This window comes from Rattus rattus, chromosome X (assembly GCF_011064425.1).
Source record: "Rattus rattus isolate New Zealand chromosome X, Rrattus_CSIRO_v1, whole genome shotgun sequence".
Classification (NCBI taxonomy): Eukaryota; Metazoa; Chordata; class Mammalia; order Rodentia; family Muridae; genus Rattus; species Rattus rattus.
In genome coordinates, this window is record NC_046172.1 from 102,600,941 (window position 1) to 102,618,708 (window position 17,768).

At 43.7% G+C, this 17,768-nt stretch overlaps 1 protein-coding gene across 1 annotated transcript in view; it reads right to left on the reverse strand.

Annotated features, from left to right (window-relative positions):
- Positions 1-232: 232 nt before the first annotated feature.
- The window catches only part of Kiaa1210 (KIAA1210 ortholog), a 44,471-nt gene continuing 26,935 nt past the window's right edge, over positions 233-17,768 (reverse strand). Inside the window, 15 exon segments of the mRNA XM_032890026.1 lie at positions 233-509; positions 2,276-2,374; positions 4,850-4,986; positions 5,898-6,024; positions 6,027-6,630; positions 6,632-6,895; positions 6,897-7,561; positions 7,623-7,785; positions 7,837-7,932; positions 8,125-8,495; positions 8,498-8,556; positions 8,820-9,016; positions 9,140-10,800; positions 13,091-13,222; positions 14,472-14,637. Of these exon segments, the coding sequence (XP_032745917.1) occupies positions 343-509; positions 2,276-2,374; positions 4,850-4,986; positions 5,898-6,024; positions 6,027-6,630; positions 6,632-6,895; positions 6,897-7,561; positions 7,623-7,785; positions 7,837-7,932; positions 8,125-8,495; positions 8,498-8,556; positions 8,820-9,016; positions 9,140-10,800; positions 13,091-13,222; positions 14,472-14,637 (4,908 nt within the window). The 3' untranslated portion in view covers positions 233-342.

Here is a 17,768-nt window from a genome sequence, read left to right on the forward strand (position 1 = left end):
TCCGATCAAATTATTTGGTTGAAAGGAATGGCAATCTTTAAGTTGCTGAAGCAAAATAAGGTTGTTTTCTTTCTTTATAAGGCACAATGTCAAAAGTTAAGGATTTTATAGTTCTGTACTATAGCTTTTCTGGAGAACATGCTGGGTTTGGGTATGTTGGTAGTGTGTTACTGAGGGTTAGACTTTAATAGCATTTATTTCATTCAAATAATTGAAAATGTTAATTCCTATTTCTAAAGTTATTTTCCCTAATAAAAACTAGCCCTGGCAAAAATACTATATGGTATTACCATAGCTACTGGCAACTATTACTGAAATGCTGAAGCCCCATTCAGGAGCTATTTATTGCATGAGATCTGCCATTTGGCTCCAGGCCTGGGATTTCTTCTTGGCCATTAAGAACCACTCCGGTTCCTGAGGTTGTATAAATCTGGGTGGAAGACTTGAAGATCGTCTGGTTTCTCTTTCCCTGGTGTATGGGTGAAACATCGTCTGATCATCAAATGCAACTGGAATTACAGCAAACAATGCGAAGTCAGAAAACCCAGAGACATTGGAATATGTTTCAAGCTGAAATGAAGCGGACCGTTCTTTCAGGTTTTCTCTGATCACCCAGTACTTAGTACTTTCCAACCACTGTTCTCTTAGAAGTCGCTGTTCTAAAAGTCAGTGCTTGGGCAAATGTCACAATAAGTATGTCCAGAAACAACATCAACGTAGATATGGCCATGGGGTCATAACCATAGGAAGGGATGTGACATAATTCTTGCAGTATTACAGTCAATTTTTTTTGTTATTTGAGACAGGGTTTCTATGTTTAGCCCTGGCTGTCCTGGAACTCACTCTGTAGACCAGGCTGGTCTTGAACTCAAAGATCCTCCTGCCTTTGCCTCTCAAGTGCTGGGATTAAAGGTATATGACACCACTGCCCATCTGTAACAGCCAATCTTTTGACTTTTATTATTTGGATACCTTATACTTTTGAACTCACATCCAAAAGGAAACATATTATACGTGTTCATTTTTTTAATTTAAGATCTGTTTTTAGCAGTCACTGACATTGTAAAATTAAATGACTGAAGACTCAATAGATCTATCTAATAAAAGCCTATGAAACAGTAATCTGCCAACTACTGTAGCCAAACATACTACTCTGTTTCCCAACTCCACTGCCTCCCTCACCCTGCTCTATGGATGATGAAACTAACTCAACGGTTTCAGCTAAACCAGTGGTTTTCAGTTCTAAGTACATATTGGAACCACCCAGGAATTTTTAAAAAAATACTGATGTATCTGGATGTGATGACACATGCTTGTAATCCTAGCATTTAAGAGGCTGTGGCTGAAGGCCTAGGAGTTTAATGCTCTAGATTGGGCAAAAATCAAATGACAACAACCAAAGAACAAAGAAACACACAAAAAAATAGCAGTGCTCACGCAATTTCTTGAACCAATGGAATAAGTAAGATAGATTCAGGGTCATCTATCATTTAGAAGCTTCCTGGTGGTTCTACTGTTCGGGAGAGTCGAGAATCACATTTCAGGAATAAGCTCGTAAGACCTGGAGCAAGGGGATGGCTGCTATTTCCACAGTAAATAATGGGTTCACGAGTCCCCAGTCTTTTTTTTTTTTTTTCATGAAAAGGATTGAAGGCAATAGCAAAGCTAAATGTAAAGCCATCCTCACTCCTTTAGCTCCTGGTGAGGAAATCCCTCTGGCATGATGAGGTCACAGTGTATCATTTCCTGTCACATTTATTTGCAGCTGTCAGCAAGCCTTTTCAAGTTAAAAATAAATCATTAGTACTGGGCCTTTGCAGTGGATTTTTGTCAACAGTTTCATTGAGGATAGAACAAGTGAAGACATATTGCTTTGCTATCAGCTAGAAAGTGACTTAGTCCTTTCTTCTCCCTCGAGAAAAGACTGTTTTGTGCCTTGCCTTGAAAGCTGCTTCGGTGAGGTGAAAAACTAGAAAGGGCTATGGAAATTACACACTGGACTTACCTATAACAATTGGATTTTCTTAAACTAAGTTAATGTCTGTTGCACTTCATGGAAGAGACATGAAAGAATCATGAAGCTGATTTAGAAATATTTTGCGTGGGGTTGGGGATTTAGCTCAGCAGTAGAGCGCTTGCCTAGCAAACGCAAGGCCCTGGGTTCGGTCCCCAGCTCCGAAAAAAAAAAAGAAATATTTTGCGTGAAGTTGAAATTGCGAAACATTTCACCATTCCTCCATGGCTATTTTTGACAGGTCAGAATGAGTGTTCTCACCTGATTTTATAAGCTGCCTTGACTGTGGCATCTCATGTCTGGGGTTAGTGGAAAGAAAAGTCATCTTTCCTGTGGCATCAGTTACGGATTCAGATTCCTGTAATGTCAAAATAAAAAAAAATTTAAGTCCTCACAATAAAGACAGCAAATTTCTTAGATGATTGCACGGTCCAAGCCCTGTCCAGAATACTATGAGTTCAACAGTAGTCAAAAGAAAAGAGTTAGAGATATTGGCTATAGGTATTGAGCAGAACTATACATGTAGGTAGAAATATATAAGTATAGGAATTAACTATATAGATCCATAATAAAAGATAGCGCAAAGCTCCTTGATCTTGGAATACATCCACGCATACGATTTAATGGTTGCTGTTGCTCGTCCGTGGGATATGTTCTTCTCGCTGGGTGCCCTTGTCCAGCCTCAGTGCCTAGCCCTTCAGAGATTTGATGTGCCAGGGTGCGGGGATACGAGGGAGTCTTCCACCTGCTCAGAAGGGGGAAAGGATTGGGGTAGAGGGTGACCAGGAGGGGGGCAGTGAGTGGGATGCAAAGTGAATTAAATAAATAAGAAAGAACGGTGGATTAAAAAGATGGTCATGAGGTGCGTATGGGTGGTGGAAACTGAGCCCATGTTCGCTGCAAGAACACTAAGTGCTCATAACCACTGAGCCACCTCCCCTGTCCCAGAACTTATATTATCAACAAAACTCAAACTAACTCAAGTTTGCCACCCTTCTTTCAGACTTAGAAGAAGAGATAGTGTAAACAGATTGAGATAAGATTACCTTCTTTTTTGTGTATAGACTTACCACCCTGACTGTGCTTATCTCCGCTGATCTCACAAGCTCACAAGGCCAGACCTGGTTATTGCTTGAATGGGAGAACAACCTTCTCTCTGGCTTTGTACCACCTCATAGCTGTGAGCTTACCGAATATTACACATACAAAGCCCATCTGTTGGTTGAAGTGAGCACTTTAAGACTTCTGCCTTCCAAAATGTGTTGTTATATGACTGGAAGTGCTTTTTCCTGCTAGGAAATGGTGTAGGTGTATGTTTAAGCTGATCTCTACACAACTGTTCTAAGACAACAGGTTTACACACACGAGGGTATTTTCCCCTGAAAAGAGGTAACCAGAGTGGGCTTTACCCTTACGATCCTCCTTCCACTTAAACACTAATGACTAGAAAGGGAAAGCTCTTTTAAGAAAAAGGTTAACCGCACCACATGATTCCTCGGTAAATTTAGGCAGCATTTAGAAGCATAGAATTTCAGATATAGCTTTTGATATGTAAATGTAATGTGCTTTCTTGAAGTCCGCTTTCTGCAGATTTTCTAAGAAGAAAGCAAGGCATTGTGCATCATTTCCTCATCCCCGATCTTCACGTCCAGCCCATCCTGAACATTTAAAGTCTGCAGGTAGGTATGAAACCAAACCAATCAGTACACAGAAATGCAAACATCAATACTTAATTCATGTTAAGGGACTGATATGAAAAAGTACATGTAATGAAACTCTGGATGAAAAATACATACATTTTTCTTGTGGTTTTTCTTCCCAGTTTTAATAATGCATGGTCAATTATAGTCTAGAAAATGTTCAATGAGAATTTTCATAAGTAGTTGATAAACTTTACCTTGAATGCCATATCTGGCAGCATAGAAGTCTCATCCCTCCTCATCCCAACCTGACTATGAATCTTCCCTTTGTCTAATATGCACACACTGTGCGCTGAGGTCTCTTGCCTCTTAGCTGTCTTAAATGTCTGAGGCCCTGTGATGGTATCATCATAGTGCCTGTTTCCAGACAACCTTTATTTAACACAATCATACCCCCAAAGTACAAGAGTACAAGGAAGTGGCAGCTACAAGGAAGAGAAGCTACAAGATGCCTCCATTACACTAATAAGCAAGAATCATAAACTTACTAAGAAAATATAAAAACATCATATGCTGAAGTTGCTAAAAATCTATGGTAAGAACAAATCTAATTTTGAAATTGGGAAGAACACTTGCTTTGAGCTCAAATTTAAAAGGTAACAGCCACAATGGATAAGTAATGAGTTAACATGAAAAGGGCATTCAGTCGCAGGGTTCTTTACTGTGTGAAGCCCAAGCATCCACTGAGAACCTTATTATGTATTCTCTGTGGGTAAAGGGGCCTACTGTGGTTATAGTTTGATTCTCATTTATGAAAATCATATGCATGTACTTGAAGCATATAGTTGCTCAGTCTTTACCCTACTGGTTATCTCTGTGGTTGTTGCAGTATTGTTTGTACCAATAGGACTGTTGTCTTATCTACTCGGCAACCAATTTCATGGAACACTGCTTAAGAACATTTATAGCAGGGTTTGATTTATAGACTCTCCTCATTTATAGATCCTGTAAGAGTATCAAGGCAGATATATCTGTGTGAATACAAAACAAACACCCTTGAATTGTCCTTCATTAATGCTCCAAGTAAGAGACAGTGACTGCATGTCTGTATGTCTGTCATAATTCCCAGTGCAAGCTTAATCAGTGGTTCCACTAACCTTTGATAGAAGCTCCATCTCCGGATCATATTTCGTCTCATACCTAGGTTCCTTGGTCTCAGCCCTAATTTCAGACCTGGCCCTGGATTTTTTAGGAAAGTGGGATCCAACGCCTCTTTGCCGATGTTTCACCATGGCGATCCAAGTTGGATCCATAGAGATATCTGCCTTCCAACTAGAGGTCTTGTCTGAGAAAGAAATGAGTATTAGAACCGAAGCCAGGCAGAAAGGGTGATCAGTCTGGTTGATGTTACCCACAATAGTGTTCCAAACGGGATCCCTTTGTTGGTTGCCAAGCAAAAATAAGTAGATGCCAATTGGAGAAGGGCCATTCTCTTTTGTACCCTTCCTACAAACCGGGAAGGCAGAGATCGCGTAGTTAAATAGCTATGCATTAAAATTGTCAATGTGCCACTTACTGGACCCCTTATTTCCTTTAGCCATACTCTTCCCATCACCACATCAGGGAAAACAATGCTTGACAGTTAGACTGAGAACATTCTCAAGACATCAGAGACTCAGACCAACTCTAAGGAAAACTTTACAGAGCCTGTTACTTATTAAATATCATGGTGAAATAGGTGTGATCAGAGGCAGAGACAAGACTGTGAGAGGATGATTCTGAGGGCACAATGTTTTAAATGAAGAGTAGCGCCTACAAGGTCTCCTTGATCTGAATGAAATTAAGATGTTTCGGGGTAAGAGTGCAAACATATTCCTCTTAATGAATTCAGTTTGGGGGGTTCTGTTTGGCAGATTAAAGTGACATGGTATTCAACAAGGTTAAAAAAAATACACGGAATTCTGTCCAAAGTATGGCATGCATGACGTAGATGGAGAAGGAAGAGGCGGTGTCATGAGTCTATTAATGAAAAGGGAATCAATCTCCTGAGTGCTGTCTCCCTGGGAAAAAAAGACTCCAATGGAGTTACTTCTGAATGTATTCATCCAGAATTGGACACTATCCCACCTCTAAATTCACAAGTAATCCTCCCAAAGCAACAGTACAGTTGGAAGCCTAGAGGCTAGAGAATTCACAGCCCAGCCATCTCTCTATCCTTACAAGTCAACCCTCTACCTAGAGACACAAAACTCTCACCTGGAGGCCTGAAAACTGCTGGCTTCTTCCAAGTGCTTTCATATTTGGGTCTGTTCCCTTGCTTCTCCTCCAAGTTAAATGTTGTGCTGGACTTCTCTGGGCCTCTTTCTGAGTCCTGAGAGCTCCTTTGTCTGCCTGTTCTTTGCTTACTACCAGTGAACCTGGAGCAAATGACTCGCATGGATCTGGATTCTCCATTCCAATCTTCTGAGAGATTTTTCGCAGCCGCACTCCAAAAACATTTTCGACATCACCCTTGCTGGTGGGTATGAGTGAAGGATTTCCACTTACATCACAATACTGAGGAAATGCTTTCTGAGCAGGAGCAGAAGCTAACTTGGCAGGTTTGGTACCAGAAGTTGAGGTGCTTTTAGTCAAGTCCCTGTAGCCTTGTCCATAGTTCACATTTTTTGTTGAAGCTGGGCCTTTCGGCATGGGCCTGCAGCCAATATTCTTCTCAAGAATGGCTCCTTCTGCTGCCGCATTGGGAGAGCTTCCATAACCCTGCTGCTGATAGTCAGTAATCAAGTAAGACTGAGGAGGCTGACCAGGAGGCTGATGGCCCTCAGGAATTCTCCTCTCCACAGGAACATTTGCTGAGTCTGCTGATAAAATCGGTGGCTGCAACTCAGCTACATCAAAGGCTTGAGAAGGCTGTGTGGAAGGCAGCTGTCCTTCCGACCTTTTCCGCTCATCAGGAAAACTGGCAGAAACTGAGACATTCTGCTTGTACTCTGGGCTTCCCGGAGGGCTGAGAGACATCCCTGACAGAAGTGTTCCACTTTCCAGGGACACCCTCAGAAAGTGCCAAAACTTCTTGAGGCTCTTCAGGCCTTCTGGATGACTGAAAAGGTGGCTTCGTGGGCAGATTCTTTGATTTGGTGTCTTTCTTGGGTTCATCATCCCAGTTATATAAGATACCATGCTCATCGAGTTTAGGCTTCAACAAGGATCTGGAAGGACGGGTTTCGCCCCCCCGAGCAGTAACAAGGCTTTGCATAAGTGTCCATTTCACTGGTAGCACTGTCTGAAAATACTTGCTGTGCCATGAACTTCACAAAGGACTGGGAAGATGACCTGATATTCTGTGATTTCTTGGAGCTGTCTTGAGCAGTAGCACTGTCTGGACGGCAGGACGTTTCCTGAACTTTCGATCTTACTGACAATGGGGTGGGACATGTGGGGAGCACTGGCCTCCGAGGCATGCCTCCCTCCACAGAGGTACTCTCAAAGCCTGAGGGTGTTTTCTCGACTTTATGTTTGATAATGCTTTCAGATGGATGTCCCGAAAGCCAGGCCTCCGTCAAAACACTCTCCTCTTTGGCAACATTTTCTAAACTTGAGGCTTTCTCAAATTCAGGGCCCAACCATGGTTGAGGAGCATATTTGGAAGGGATTGCCTCCGTAGAAATGCTCTGTTCTCTGGAAGCTCTCAGAGAACCTGAGGAAACTTCTTCCTTGATTTCTGAGATCACTGAGGGCTGAGAATGCTGTCTTCTGGGCCTCCTCAATGTAGTAAGTCCCTCCTCTGGGACATAGTGCTCTGGATCTGCTCTTGGCTGGATAGGGAGTCTGGAAGGTAGAAGCTCCCGAGAGCTGCTCTGTGGCACAGAAACATTCACTAACTCAGTAGAGGTTGGTTGCTTGATCACTAACTCAGTAGAGGTTGGTTGCTTGATCACTAACTCAGTAGAGGTTGGTTGCTTGAAAACGGATCCCGTCAAGGGGCTGGGAAGGTATTCCGGGAGCTGGTGGATCAATCGGGATGCTCCATGAAGCAGCAGCATGGTCTGGGGGTACTGAGACTTGTTCGAACGGAGTGCTCTGCCATGACTGCAGAGAGTACCTGGAAGGCTTTGGCTCTACAGTGAGGATCTGTTGTACAGATGTGTTCATGGGTCCTCTGGCAGCTGGCTGTTTGACTACTGATCCGATCAAGGGCTGAGAAGGCATGCTGGGAGCTGGTGAATAAATAGGAATGGCCCATGCGGCAGGAACACTGACTGGGGGTACAGATATTTGCTCAAAGGTAGGGGTCAGCCATGGCTGTGGAGGGCATCTGTTAGGAGCTAGCTGCACAGACATGCTCCCTTGGGCCTCAGGGCTACTGGAACTTACAGGGAGTTGCTTAAACTTAGGATTTGCTTGTGTTTGGAAGACATGTTTAGCAGATGTTGGCTCCGTGTGGCTGCTCCATTGGATGGAAGGGCTCACTGGATCTTGGGTCATCAGTGGCTGGAATTTGGGCTTCACGGAAGGCTGAGGAGGCAGTAGATCCACTAAAATGGCACCTTCTACGGAGGTGCTTTCTGAGACTGGTTGGCTTTGATGACTTGGTAAGGGATGAGCAGTATATTTGGTGTGCAGTTGGCCCACGGAGATCATTTTAGCAGCAACAGTCTCAGATTCTAAAGGCACTTCTTGATAAGGCTGTGACATAGGCTGGGAAAGGGTCAGAGTCATATGCTCCACAGAAGTGCTCCCTTCAAATCCTGTGTTCTCTGGAGATGAAGAAAATGATTGCTTTCCTTCAGGCTGCATCCATGGCTGGAACTGTGTCGGAAGCTTTGGATCCATAGAAAACTTCTTTCAAAAGCAGATACCTGTTGCTGAATGAAGGGTTTCAATATTGGCTGAGAATGAGGGAGGAGGAGGAGGAGGAGGAGGAGGAGGGGGAGGAGGGTGAGGAGAAAGAGGGGGAGGAGGAGGGGGGGAGGGGGAGGAGGGGGGAGGAAGAGGAGGGCGAGGAGGAGGAGCAGAGGAGAAGGAGGGCGAGGAAGAGGACGGCGAGGGAGAAAGGGAGGGAGGAGGAGGAGGAGGTGGGGGGGGAGGAGGAGGAGGAGGTGGGGAGGAGGAGGAGGGGAGGAGGAGGAGGAGGAGGGGGAGGAGGAGGAGGAGGAGGAGGAGGAGCAGGAGGTGAGGACTCCAAGGTAGTGCTCCCCTCAAATGCAGCACTTTCTGCACTCAATGATATGTCTTTCTTGATGCTTGGTCTCACTGAAGACTGGAGAGGATATCCTGAAGGCTGTGCATCAATACCCTCCTCAAAAATAATAAGTTCTGGCACTGCAGAAACTTCTTCCTCAAGTCTTGGCCTGGTTTGGGGCTGAGAATGGTGCCTGAGATGCACCGCCTCCATAGAAGCCCCCTCTTCCATGGTTACAATGTCCGAACTGGAGGAGACATTTTGCTCAACATAGTACCCCTTCAAAGCCGTTCTAGAGGACACTGGCTGCATAAAAATGTCCCAGTCAGAAGCAGTGCCTTCTGGCTCTCCAAACACTTGATGTTCAGACCGAGGGCTCAACCATGACTTGGCAGTACAGCTGGGAAGCAGTGGCTCTACAGGATTGCTTGGTCCTACAGAAATGTTCACCATGATGGGAGGTTGTTGTGGAGTAGTTGAACTTACAATCGGTGGAGAAGTGTGTATGGGACGCACTGACTTGGCAGGAGCACTCCACTGTTTTAGAGAACTCTTTGAAACTGGGGACATCTCTTCCTGCTCTTCCTCTGAACTGCTCAGATCCTCGGAACTGTGGTACTTCTCAACATAACTACTTGACTCTGTGGAGAGTTCCTTTTCCTCCAACTCCTCCTGCAAGGACTGGGAACGGCACCTGGGAGCTGGCTGCTCTTCAGAGATGGAATCTCTGGTGAAACTTCGTGATTCTGAGCATTCTTCAAACTCCTCCAAGGACTGGGAAGAGTGGGCAGATGTCATTTCCTCACAACTTCTCTCATCTTCTGAAGAGCTCTCTAGCTCTGAGGGAGCTTCTGGAGCTCTGGGGTTTCCTAATGATTGTGAAGAATACCCGAGAGGCTGCTGCCGCTCCATCTTGCTCAGTTCTACATCTACATTTTCTGATTTGAGGAAGACATCATCATCATCTTCTTCTTCATTGGCTTCTTCATCTTCATCATCTTCATCTTCTTTTTCATCGTCGCCGTCGTCGTAGTCATTATCATCGTCATAGTCATCATCATCGTCAGCAGCAGTACCAGTAGCAGCATATTTAGGCTTCAATGTAGACTGGAAAGACTGTGCAGGACTCGGTTGCATTTCAGAACTACTCTCATACTCTGAGGTACTCTTTGAATCTGAGGAGATTTCTCCTGTGTTTGGCCACCTTCTGAGAGGAAGAGGTGTTATCTGTATAGAAGAATCATCTTCTGCAGTAGCACTTGAAACACTTGCAGAAAAGGACCGGAGACCACTTCTGAGATGCTTCTCTTTGTGGTAAGTTATGCTCTCCAAGGATAACTCCATTTGGGATTGAAACCTTTGCAAATCAGGACTAGATGCGTCTTCCTCTTCTTCACAGACTTGAGAAGGATGCATATGCCCCTGGGCCTCTTCTTGGCTTGGAGATCTTCTTATCCATGGTAACACAGCAGATTTATCCTTTTTCTTCTTGCCTTCAGAAGAGACAATTTCATAGCATGATGGTGGACCACTAACCGCAGACTCTGCCACATCTGTAGATGTAGATTGCAAAGCTCTTTCAGCTTCAACATCTATGTCAGACTTTTCCATTTCCACATCCCCCTTATCTGATGGCATCTCCTGAAGACTAGTAATTTCTGCTTCTGTAGCTGTGGGCTGCCCCGTGCCTTTCTTCTCTTGGAACTGCTGCAAGAAACAGTGCTCCCCACCAGCTATCTCTTGCTTAGCTGAGGACTCAGCTTTAGCGTTCAGGCTGCTGTACCCTTGAGTGGATTTTAGAAGGCCTCTTTCTATGATCCCCCACTCATTTTTGGCCCTTCTTCTACGTCTTCTTGGATGGAGTCCTAAAATAGAGTAGCTTAAGGCAGCGTCATTACTTAGGGTCTCATCTATTGTTGTCTCCTGAGTCTCGGTTTTGTAGCTCTGTTCCTGGCTTGAGAGTCCTGCACCAAATGTAAAAAGGAATGGAGAAATGTGTGTGCTTTAGACTTCCTAAAAGAATGGTATGTTTGCCACCATACCATTCCATAGATTCCCTGGTATGGAGAAGCAACTATGTAAAGGACATTCCCATGTTCATTGTTAGCTTTAAGCTATGGGGACATGTTTAAATCAAAAAGAAGTTTCAATTCTATGAGCAGATAGCAGTGAACTGGCTCATTAGCACTTTATCAGTAATCTGGCCAACTATTAGGAATGGGATTCAGAAAGAGGCCAATTATGATCTTGTAACAATGATTACATTTGAGAAACTTGACTGGTGCAGGAGCAAGGGGAAATCTTTAAAATGCCCTTTATATTATTATTTTGTGTATGTGGCTATTTTGTCTGCATGTATGTCTACTCTCCATAGATATGCCTGATACCTGGTGCCTGTGGAGGCCAGAAGACGGCATCAGATCCCCTGAAACTGGAGTTACAGATGATTTGAGTCTCTAAATGGGGAAATTAAGCCTGGGTCCTCCAGAAAAGCACCAAGGACTCTTAACCTCTGGTGCATCCCTCTAGTCCAGAAAGGAACTTTTCACTTTCTGATTAGTAGTCTGATTTTCTATATAATACTTATCTGAACTTCTTGAAATTCTATATTATATGGATTCATGCTTCCTCCGCTCAGAAAAAAAAAAAAGTCAAAGGCATCATTTGAGAGGTTAGGATTATGATTCTTTTTCTTCCACTTTCTATCTTCTTGCCTTAAAACAGTCCTGCATGACATGTAAATCAGTTCTTTGAATACACACAAAGCAGTGCTCCCAACGCCTCAGCAATTGCATCCATGCGAATGCCCCTTTCAAGACTTTTTCTAAAAGTTTGCTCTTCATCGTGGCAAAGCCCTAGATAGTTCCTTCTTCACAGATGTCTGTAGCGCCACCTAGTGACTGCACAGGCAATATACAGCAGAGAAGAGCTGGCTATGCTTTCTCAATTAGGCCCTTCCTAAGGATGATCAACCAAAGAAAGTACCCGACCAGTATTGGTTCCGTTGTGTCTCCATGTATGAAAGAGACAACTGTGAAAAATAACATTATTCTCTTAACCTGTGTTCCCTCCTTCCTCTCTCACATCCTTCTTTGAAAGACTGTTTTTAGTGGGTTTTTTTTTTCTTTTCTGGGGAAAAAAATACATACTTAAGGAAGTGCTATCTTTGAAACCACATGCAAAATCATTTGTGGAAAAACCCTGACAACCATTCAACTTAATTGATAGAACCAAAGTTTAATTTCGTCAAACATTGCATGAAATTAGCTTGCCATCCAGCTGAAGCTAAATTCCATCTGTGCACACATAAAAACACACAGAGACTTCCTCACTCTGTAAGAATTTGTTTGGGATCGGTTAGATAATGGCTCCCAAGGAAATCTGCCTGCAGCTGTGCAAAGCTCTGGTAACCATGGGTATGTGAAGTCATTGTGAATGCAAGACCTTCTCTATACTGGAAGAAAAAGATAACTCCTATAAAAAATAGTCGGGGGACAGGTAGTTCAGTTGTTCGTATTTCGTTGTTGTTGGAGAACACTGAACAGGCCATCATTACTTGCGCTCTGCAGAACTCAGCCAGCATATTAATTTGAAAGAATGAAATGCATCTACAAACAAAGCGCTTCTCTGGTTGGAAATTCATTTAGATAGGATATAAAACTCTGTGCAAACCTTTCCACAAAGCCTGTACACATGTTCTTTTGCCAGTTTCCGTGAAGATTCTAAGGCTGGACTTGTGTGAACCTCTTTTGAGCTGAAAGTTTTGTTTTTATGAATTTTAAATTATGAGTCTGGGTATGTACCCCAGAAAAGGTCCTCAGACCTTCTCACTAGACAGCAAGCAGAGTGACAGCAGGGTTGCATAAAGTCTCTCACAGTGGAACACTTGCCTCCCTGGGCTATGGTGAGGTGTCCAGGGGTGTAATGCATGCAGAAGCCTTTAGTACCTTTTTAATTATATGTATGTGTGTGTGCAGGGAGTTGGCCACAGAAGCCACAGGTGTCAGATCTTCCTGGGGCTGCAGTTACAGGAAGCTGTGAGATGCCTTACTTGAGTGCTAAGAACCGAACTGAAGTCCTCTGAAAGCTAGGAGCCTCTTAGCTCCTGAACCCTCTCTCCAGCTCCCTTGTGTGTATCCAACACTAAAAGCTCCAAGGGAATTTAGGGTAGCAGCCCTGGGGGCATGTTTGTTTGCAGCACTCCCCTGTGCAATGAGTGCCACATCCACGGAGTGGCAGTGAACATTTGCTAACCTGGACTGTCCAGCCTCTGCTCCTTTTGCTCAACTTGTTTAACCTTGCTTGTAGTCTTCTCCTTGGATGGCACTGAATAGAGTTGTTCTTCCTGCTTTCCTTTCACCTGAAACAAAGGTGGCGGTGTTGTTTCTTTTTAAGTGAAACAGACAGAGGAAGAGACAGAGACAGAGACAGAGACATGTGTAGGCTCTGGCCTCTGGATTACCCTGTTAATGGGGCTACCCTCTCAACTCAGATTTCACCCATGTGAAAAAAAAACAGGGGTGTCTTTTTTCATTTAGTTTTGAGATTGGAATATCATTTCAATGTTTTTCCCTTCCCTCACCTCCTCCAAAACCTGTCATATATTCCTTGTTGCTTCCTTTCAAATTGGTGACAATTTTTCATAGTTATTACATGCATGTGTGTGTGTGTGTGTGTGTGTGTGTGTGTGTGTGTGTGTGTGTGCGTGTGTGACTGCAGGTACTTAAGCAGTCCAGAAGAGGACAGAGGACATTTGATCACTGGAGCCTCAGTTAGACATGGTTGTGAACCATCTGACATAGGTGCTAAGAACCAAACCCAGGTCCTCAGGAAGAGCAGTGTGAGCTATTATTGATCACTGAACCATCTCTCCAGACCCCATTGCTAAGATTCAAACTCATTAGCTTTTCCTAAATGTAGCTCTGCTTGCTAGTAACTCATGTGGTGGAACTCTGTGGAATGTGTGGAGGTTTTTGGAAGAGTTACCAGCTGAATTAGGGATTATTGGAATCACTGGATGTCTAATCTCTGAATGAGTGGGGCATTGCCACAGTTTAGAACTCCTGGGTCTCATATTATCAATAAGTCAATGAATCTTTATCCAGACTAGGACTCTGGATAAAGAGTCTTCAGAGAGGACTCTGGGGATATCCAGGCAATGAAGCCATAGGCAGGTTGAGTAGGGTTAACTCTGTTTCTGCTTTTCTCATCCCATTTATAAACATTTCAAATAGGACATTTCATGCAACCAATACAAGCTTGCTCACCCCCTGCACACATCCAGGCCAGGACAGCACCATATACGTTACTGGCCGTACTTGTATGTATTGCTCATCAAATGTAGTCAACCTATGTCCCCCAGGAAGTACATGGCCACATGTGGCCGAAGATATCTATGAATATGGCCCAACCCCAAACCACAAACTTTAAGCATTATGAGATAGTTTGGGCACCTTTTTATAATTCAGCTCATGGTTCTGAAGAATGAACTTTGTATATAACAATGCCATAGCACAATGTCAAAAGATTGGACACATCTGTACCCACATCGTTTCCTAGCAGCAGTGGGCATAGGCTAGACCTTTGCTCACATAGTTTAATGCAGGATCTCTAGAAAGACTTACAGACGAGAAACTTGTTTTCTTCTTCTGCTTCCTGGGGTTTAAAGCTATCTTGGATTTAGCAGCAGACGAATCCAAGCAACCCTGTGAGGTGGCTGGGGTGCTGAAACCCGAGGGCTGCTGACTGCTGCTTTCAGAAGACTGGGATAGCTCAGGATCCGAGGACCTTTCGGAGAAGCTCTGAATAGTGGAAGAAAAGTGCGTCAAATCCATACCGATGCTGCCCTGCTCTCAATGCAGGCAATGCTTCTTCCTTGCTAAGGAATGTACACGGAAGCCTTTTGTGGATAACTGCCCACTTTCTTTCCCCTTTCAGTTTAAATACCACACTTGGGTTCCTTTGTAAATGAAAATGAGAAATAGGAAAAAACTGGGGGTGATCCCTCTCTCAGAAAGCAACAGGGATGTTCTGCTGTCCTCACAATTAGAGCACAAGCACATAGTGGTATTTACGAGGTGGGATGCTTATGTGTTCTCTTGTCCCATGTCCTTTCTCAGTGACAGGAAGACATCTGGCTAGAAATAGAGATGCATTCTTGGATTAGTAAAACTCAGTGGGGCTCTGGGACTGCTGTGCTGGAGAGCTGGGGAGGGAGAAAATCCACTTGGAGTAAGGCTGTGTTTTCATAGAGAGCGCACTAACGTTATTTATATTTACTGTTCATAGGTGCACGGCTCATGGGAAGACTCCAGGAACTGACTTCTCCAACCTCCAATGAAACATAAACAGAGGCTGTAACCTTGTTCTCTTTGTAGTGGGCTCCAACTCTCCAATCTATTTGGAGCTGGGACACCCGGTTCCATTCCTTGGTAGGAACTTTCAAATAGGCCCAAGGTTGTGGACACAACATTTTCTATAGCCACACCAGAGCTCGCTCACTCCTAAGTACCTGCCCAGAAGTCACATTGAATTGCAGGTGGTGTGTCATCTCACTCCTGGATATCAGAAGCACTTGGTGCCATGTTCCCTTTGTGCTTCCCCTTATAAGTAGTGTTGTACAGTGCCAGGGACCCCTTGGCCAAAGGTAGAGTTCACATGCCCCCACATTTCCTAAGAACACTGTATGCTGACGCAGGGATAACCTCAGCTGCTTTTCTTGACTCTAAACATGGCCCTTGATTTCAGTGTCTGGGGGCTGAGTAGTGCCAGTGATAAACCTAGATCACCTTTCTGGTTTCACCGCTAATCAAGGAGAAGAGGATACATAGCATCTGTTTTGTGGGGTCAACCACACAGCACTAACAGTGGCTCTAAGATTTTCCTAACCTTTTTTCTTTTCTTTGTTTTGTTCTTTTTGAGACAGAGTTTCTCTGCATAGCACTAGATGTCCTGGAACTTACTCTATAGACCAGGCTAGCCACAAACTCAGAGATCTGACCGCCTCTGTCTCCCAAGTGCTGGGACTGAAGGTGTGTACACCACCACAGCCTGGCTTTTCTTAGCTTCTTTATGCAACCGTCATCCATTAACTTATAAACGCCCTTCCCAGTATAATTTAGTCAGCTTGTGTTTGTTCCTTGGGTCATTTTAGTCCTTCTGTCTATTCACTATTTGCAATTAAAAGAAGATCAACATGTAGAAATCCTAAAAGGATACCATGCAAGTTGCCTTGTATGAAAGCCAATGTAGGATGCCTAAATGGTAAATCACACAAGTTTTCATTCAGTTGACTTCCCAAACCTTGCAGTATGAAAACTAATTAATAGCATTGTTGGCTCCAGTGACACTCATTCTACAGTATAACAGAAAGATCAGGCTAAGCAAAGCCCTACTGATTTCAGGACTGGGTATGTGCAAGAAGGACTTCATTCCTTCCTAATCACAGTCCAAACCAAGGAGGTATCAAACTTAACCGTCTTCTTTTGTTAGTTCAAGTCTCATTGATCTGATTACTGACCTACATCTATCCTCCTAACTGAACTAAAAAGATAAAGAAAAATCACCTGATTGTGGGGCCTTGCACTCAGACATATGATTCAAACTAGAAACCAGAGGTCCTTTTGTAGGCTCACAGGATGTATTGTGTGGAAATGGAGTATATTTGGATTTACACATTTCCTCAAATCCACCAGTGGGTTAAAAACTATTCTTTATACTCTGGACCTCTGGACAGTATGTCTTAGCATAGGGTTCAGGAACTCATGTACCACGATATTAAAACCATCCAGAAGGGGATGTTGAAAGGAACATTTGAGGGACATATCAAGACTGGACAGTAACTGGGGGTATAGTTCAGTGGTAGAACATGCCCTTAGCATGTGAAAGGCCATGAGTTCAATTCCCGGCACCCAAAACAAAATAAAAGAGGCCTGGAGGATAAGAATATCAGGAGAAGGGCCTTAGAATGATTTGACAAACTCTTCTAGAGGGTACTTTAGGGCCAGGGTAAAGAACAAGAACTGACAACTGGTCTAGTACATTTTCAAATCAAAGCATATGGATTTCATAACTAATCCCATCAGTTTTCTTAGAACAGGATCCAGGAATCTATGGGTTTCTTCTGGTTCCTCCTTAGACCCCATCTCTTCTCTCAGCTATATTGTTTAGTATCTCCCTAGAATAGTTACCACAGAAGTCAATCATATGAGAGCATGAGTTATCCGAGAAGAGCAAATTAAACCCCCTTCTAGCAGGGAGTCTGAAAGAAAGGCGAGGGAACGGAATGAAACTCATTTCTTTAATTCTCTTTTCCCAGCTCCTCTATTTGTTCTCAGACCAACTCACACTGTCTGTACTCATGTGCAGAGTGTTAAGTACATAGGTGTGGTTTTCTTTCTGTGTGTAAGAGAGGGTTGAGTATAGACATCCTTTCTGAAGGAAGCTGGTTAGGGCTTCAGGCAAAGCAAAGTAAGGGGTCCCTCAGTACTGGCTGGTAGGGGACTGAACTGGATACTCTTCTGCTGTTAACTAGATTAATGGAGGCTCTTTCAAAAATTAAAATACATTTCAGTTCAATTTTCCTCTCCTGTCAAATATCTAGGCCCAGCTGGCAGCAGTTCAGTCAATAATGCACCCTTAGGGCATCCTTTAAATGACTGCATCTTTTGCCCTGTGTGTTGTTAGGCTTCTCTCTCGGTCTTTGTGTTGATAAGAAGATAGTGGTAAAGGGATGTGAAGAACCAGCCTGCCTCCATCTTAGGCTTAAAAAACATCTTACAATAAAGACAAACTAGGTTTATTCCTGTTTATGATTAAATCTCTGTTTCTTAAGAATTGGGCTATGCTCCACAGGTAACCTTAACGGCAAACTGTTCTGTATGCCTGTTCCAGGATTATCAGTCATGTCTTTGTTCCAAAACCACCTTGCAAA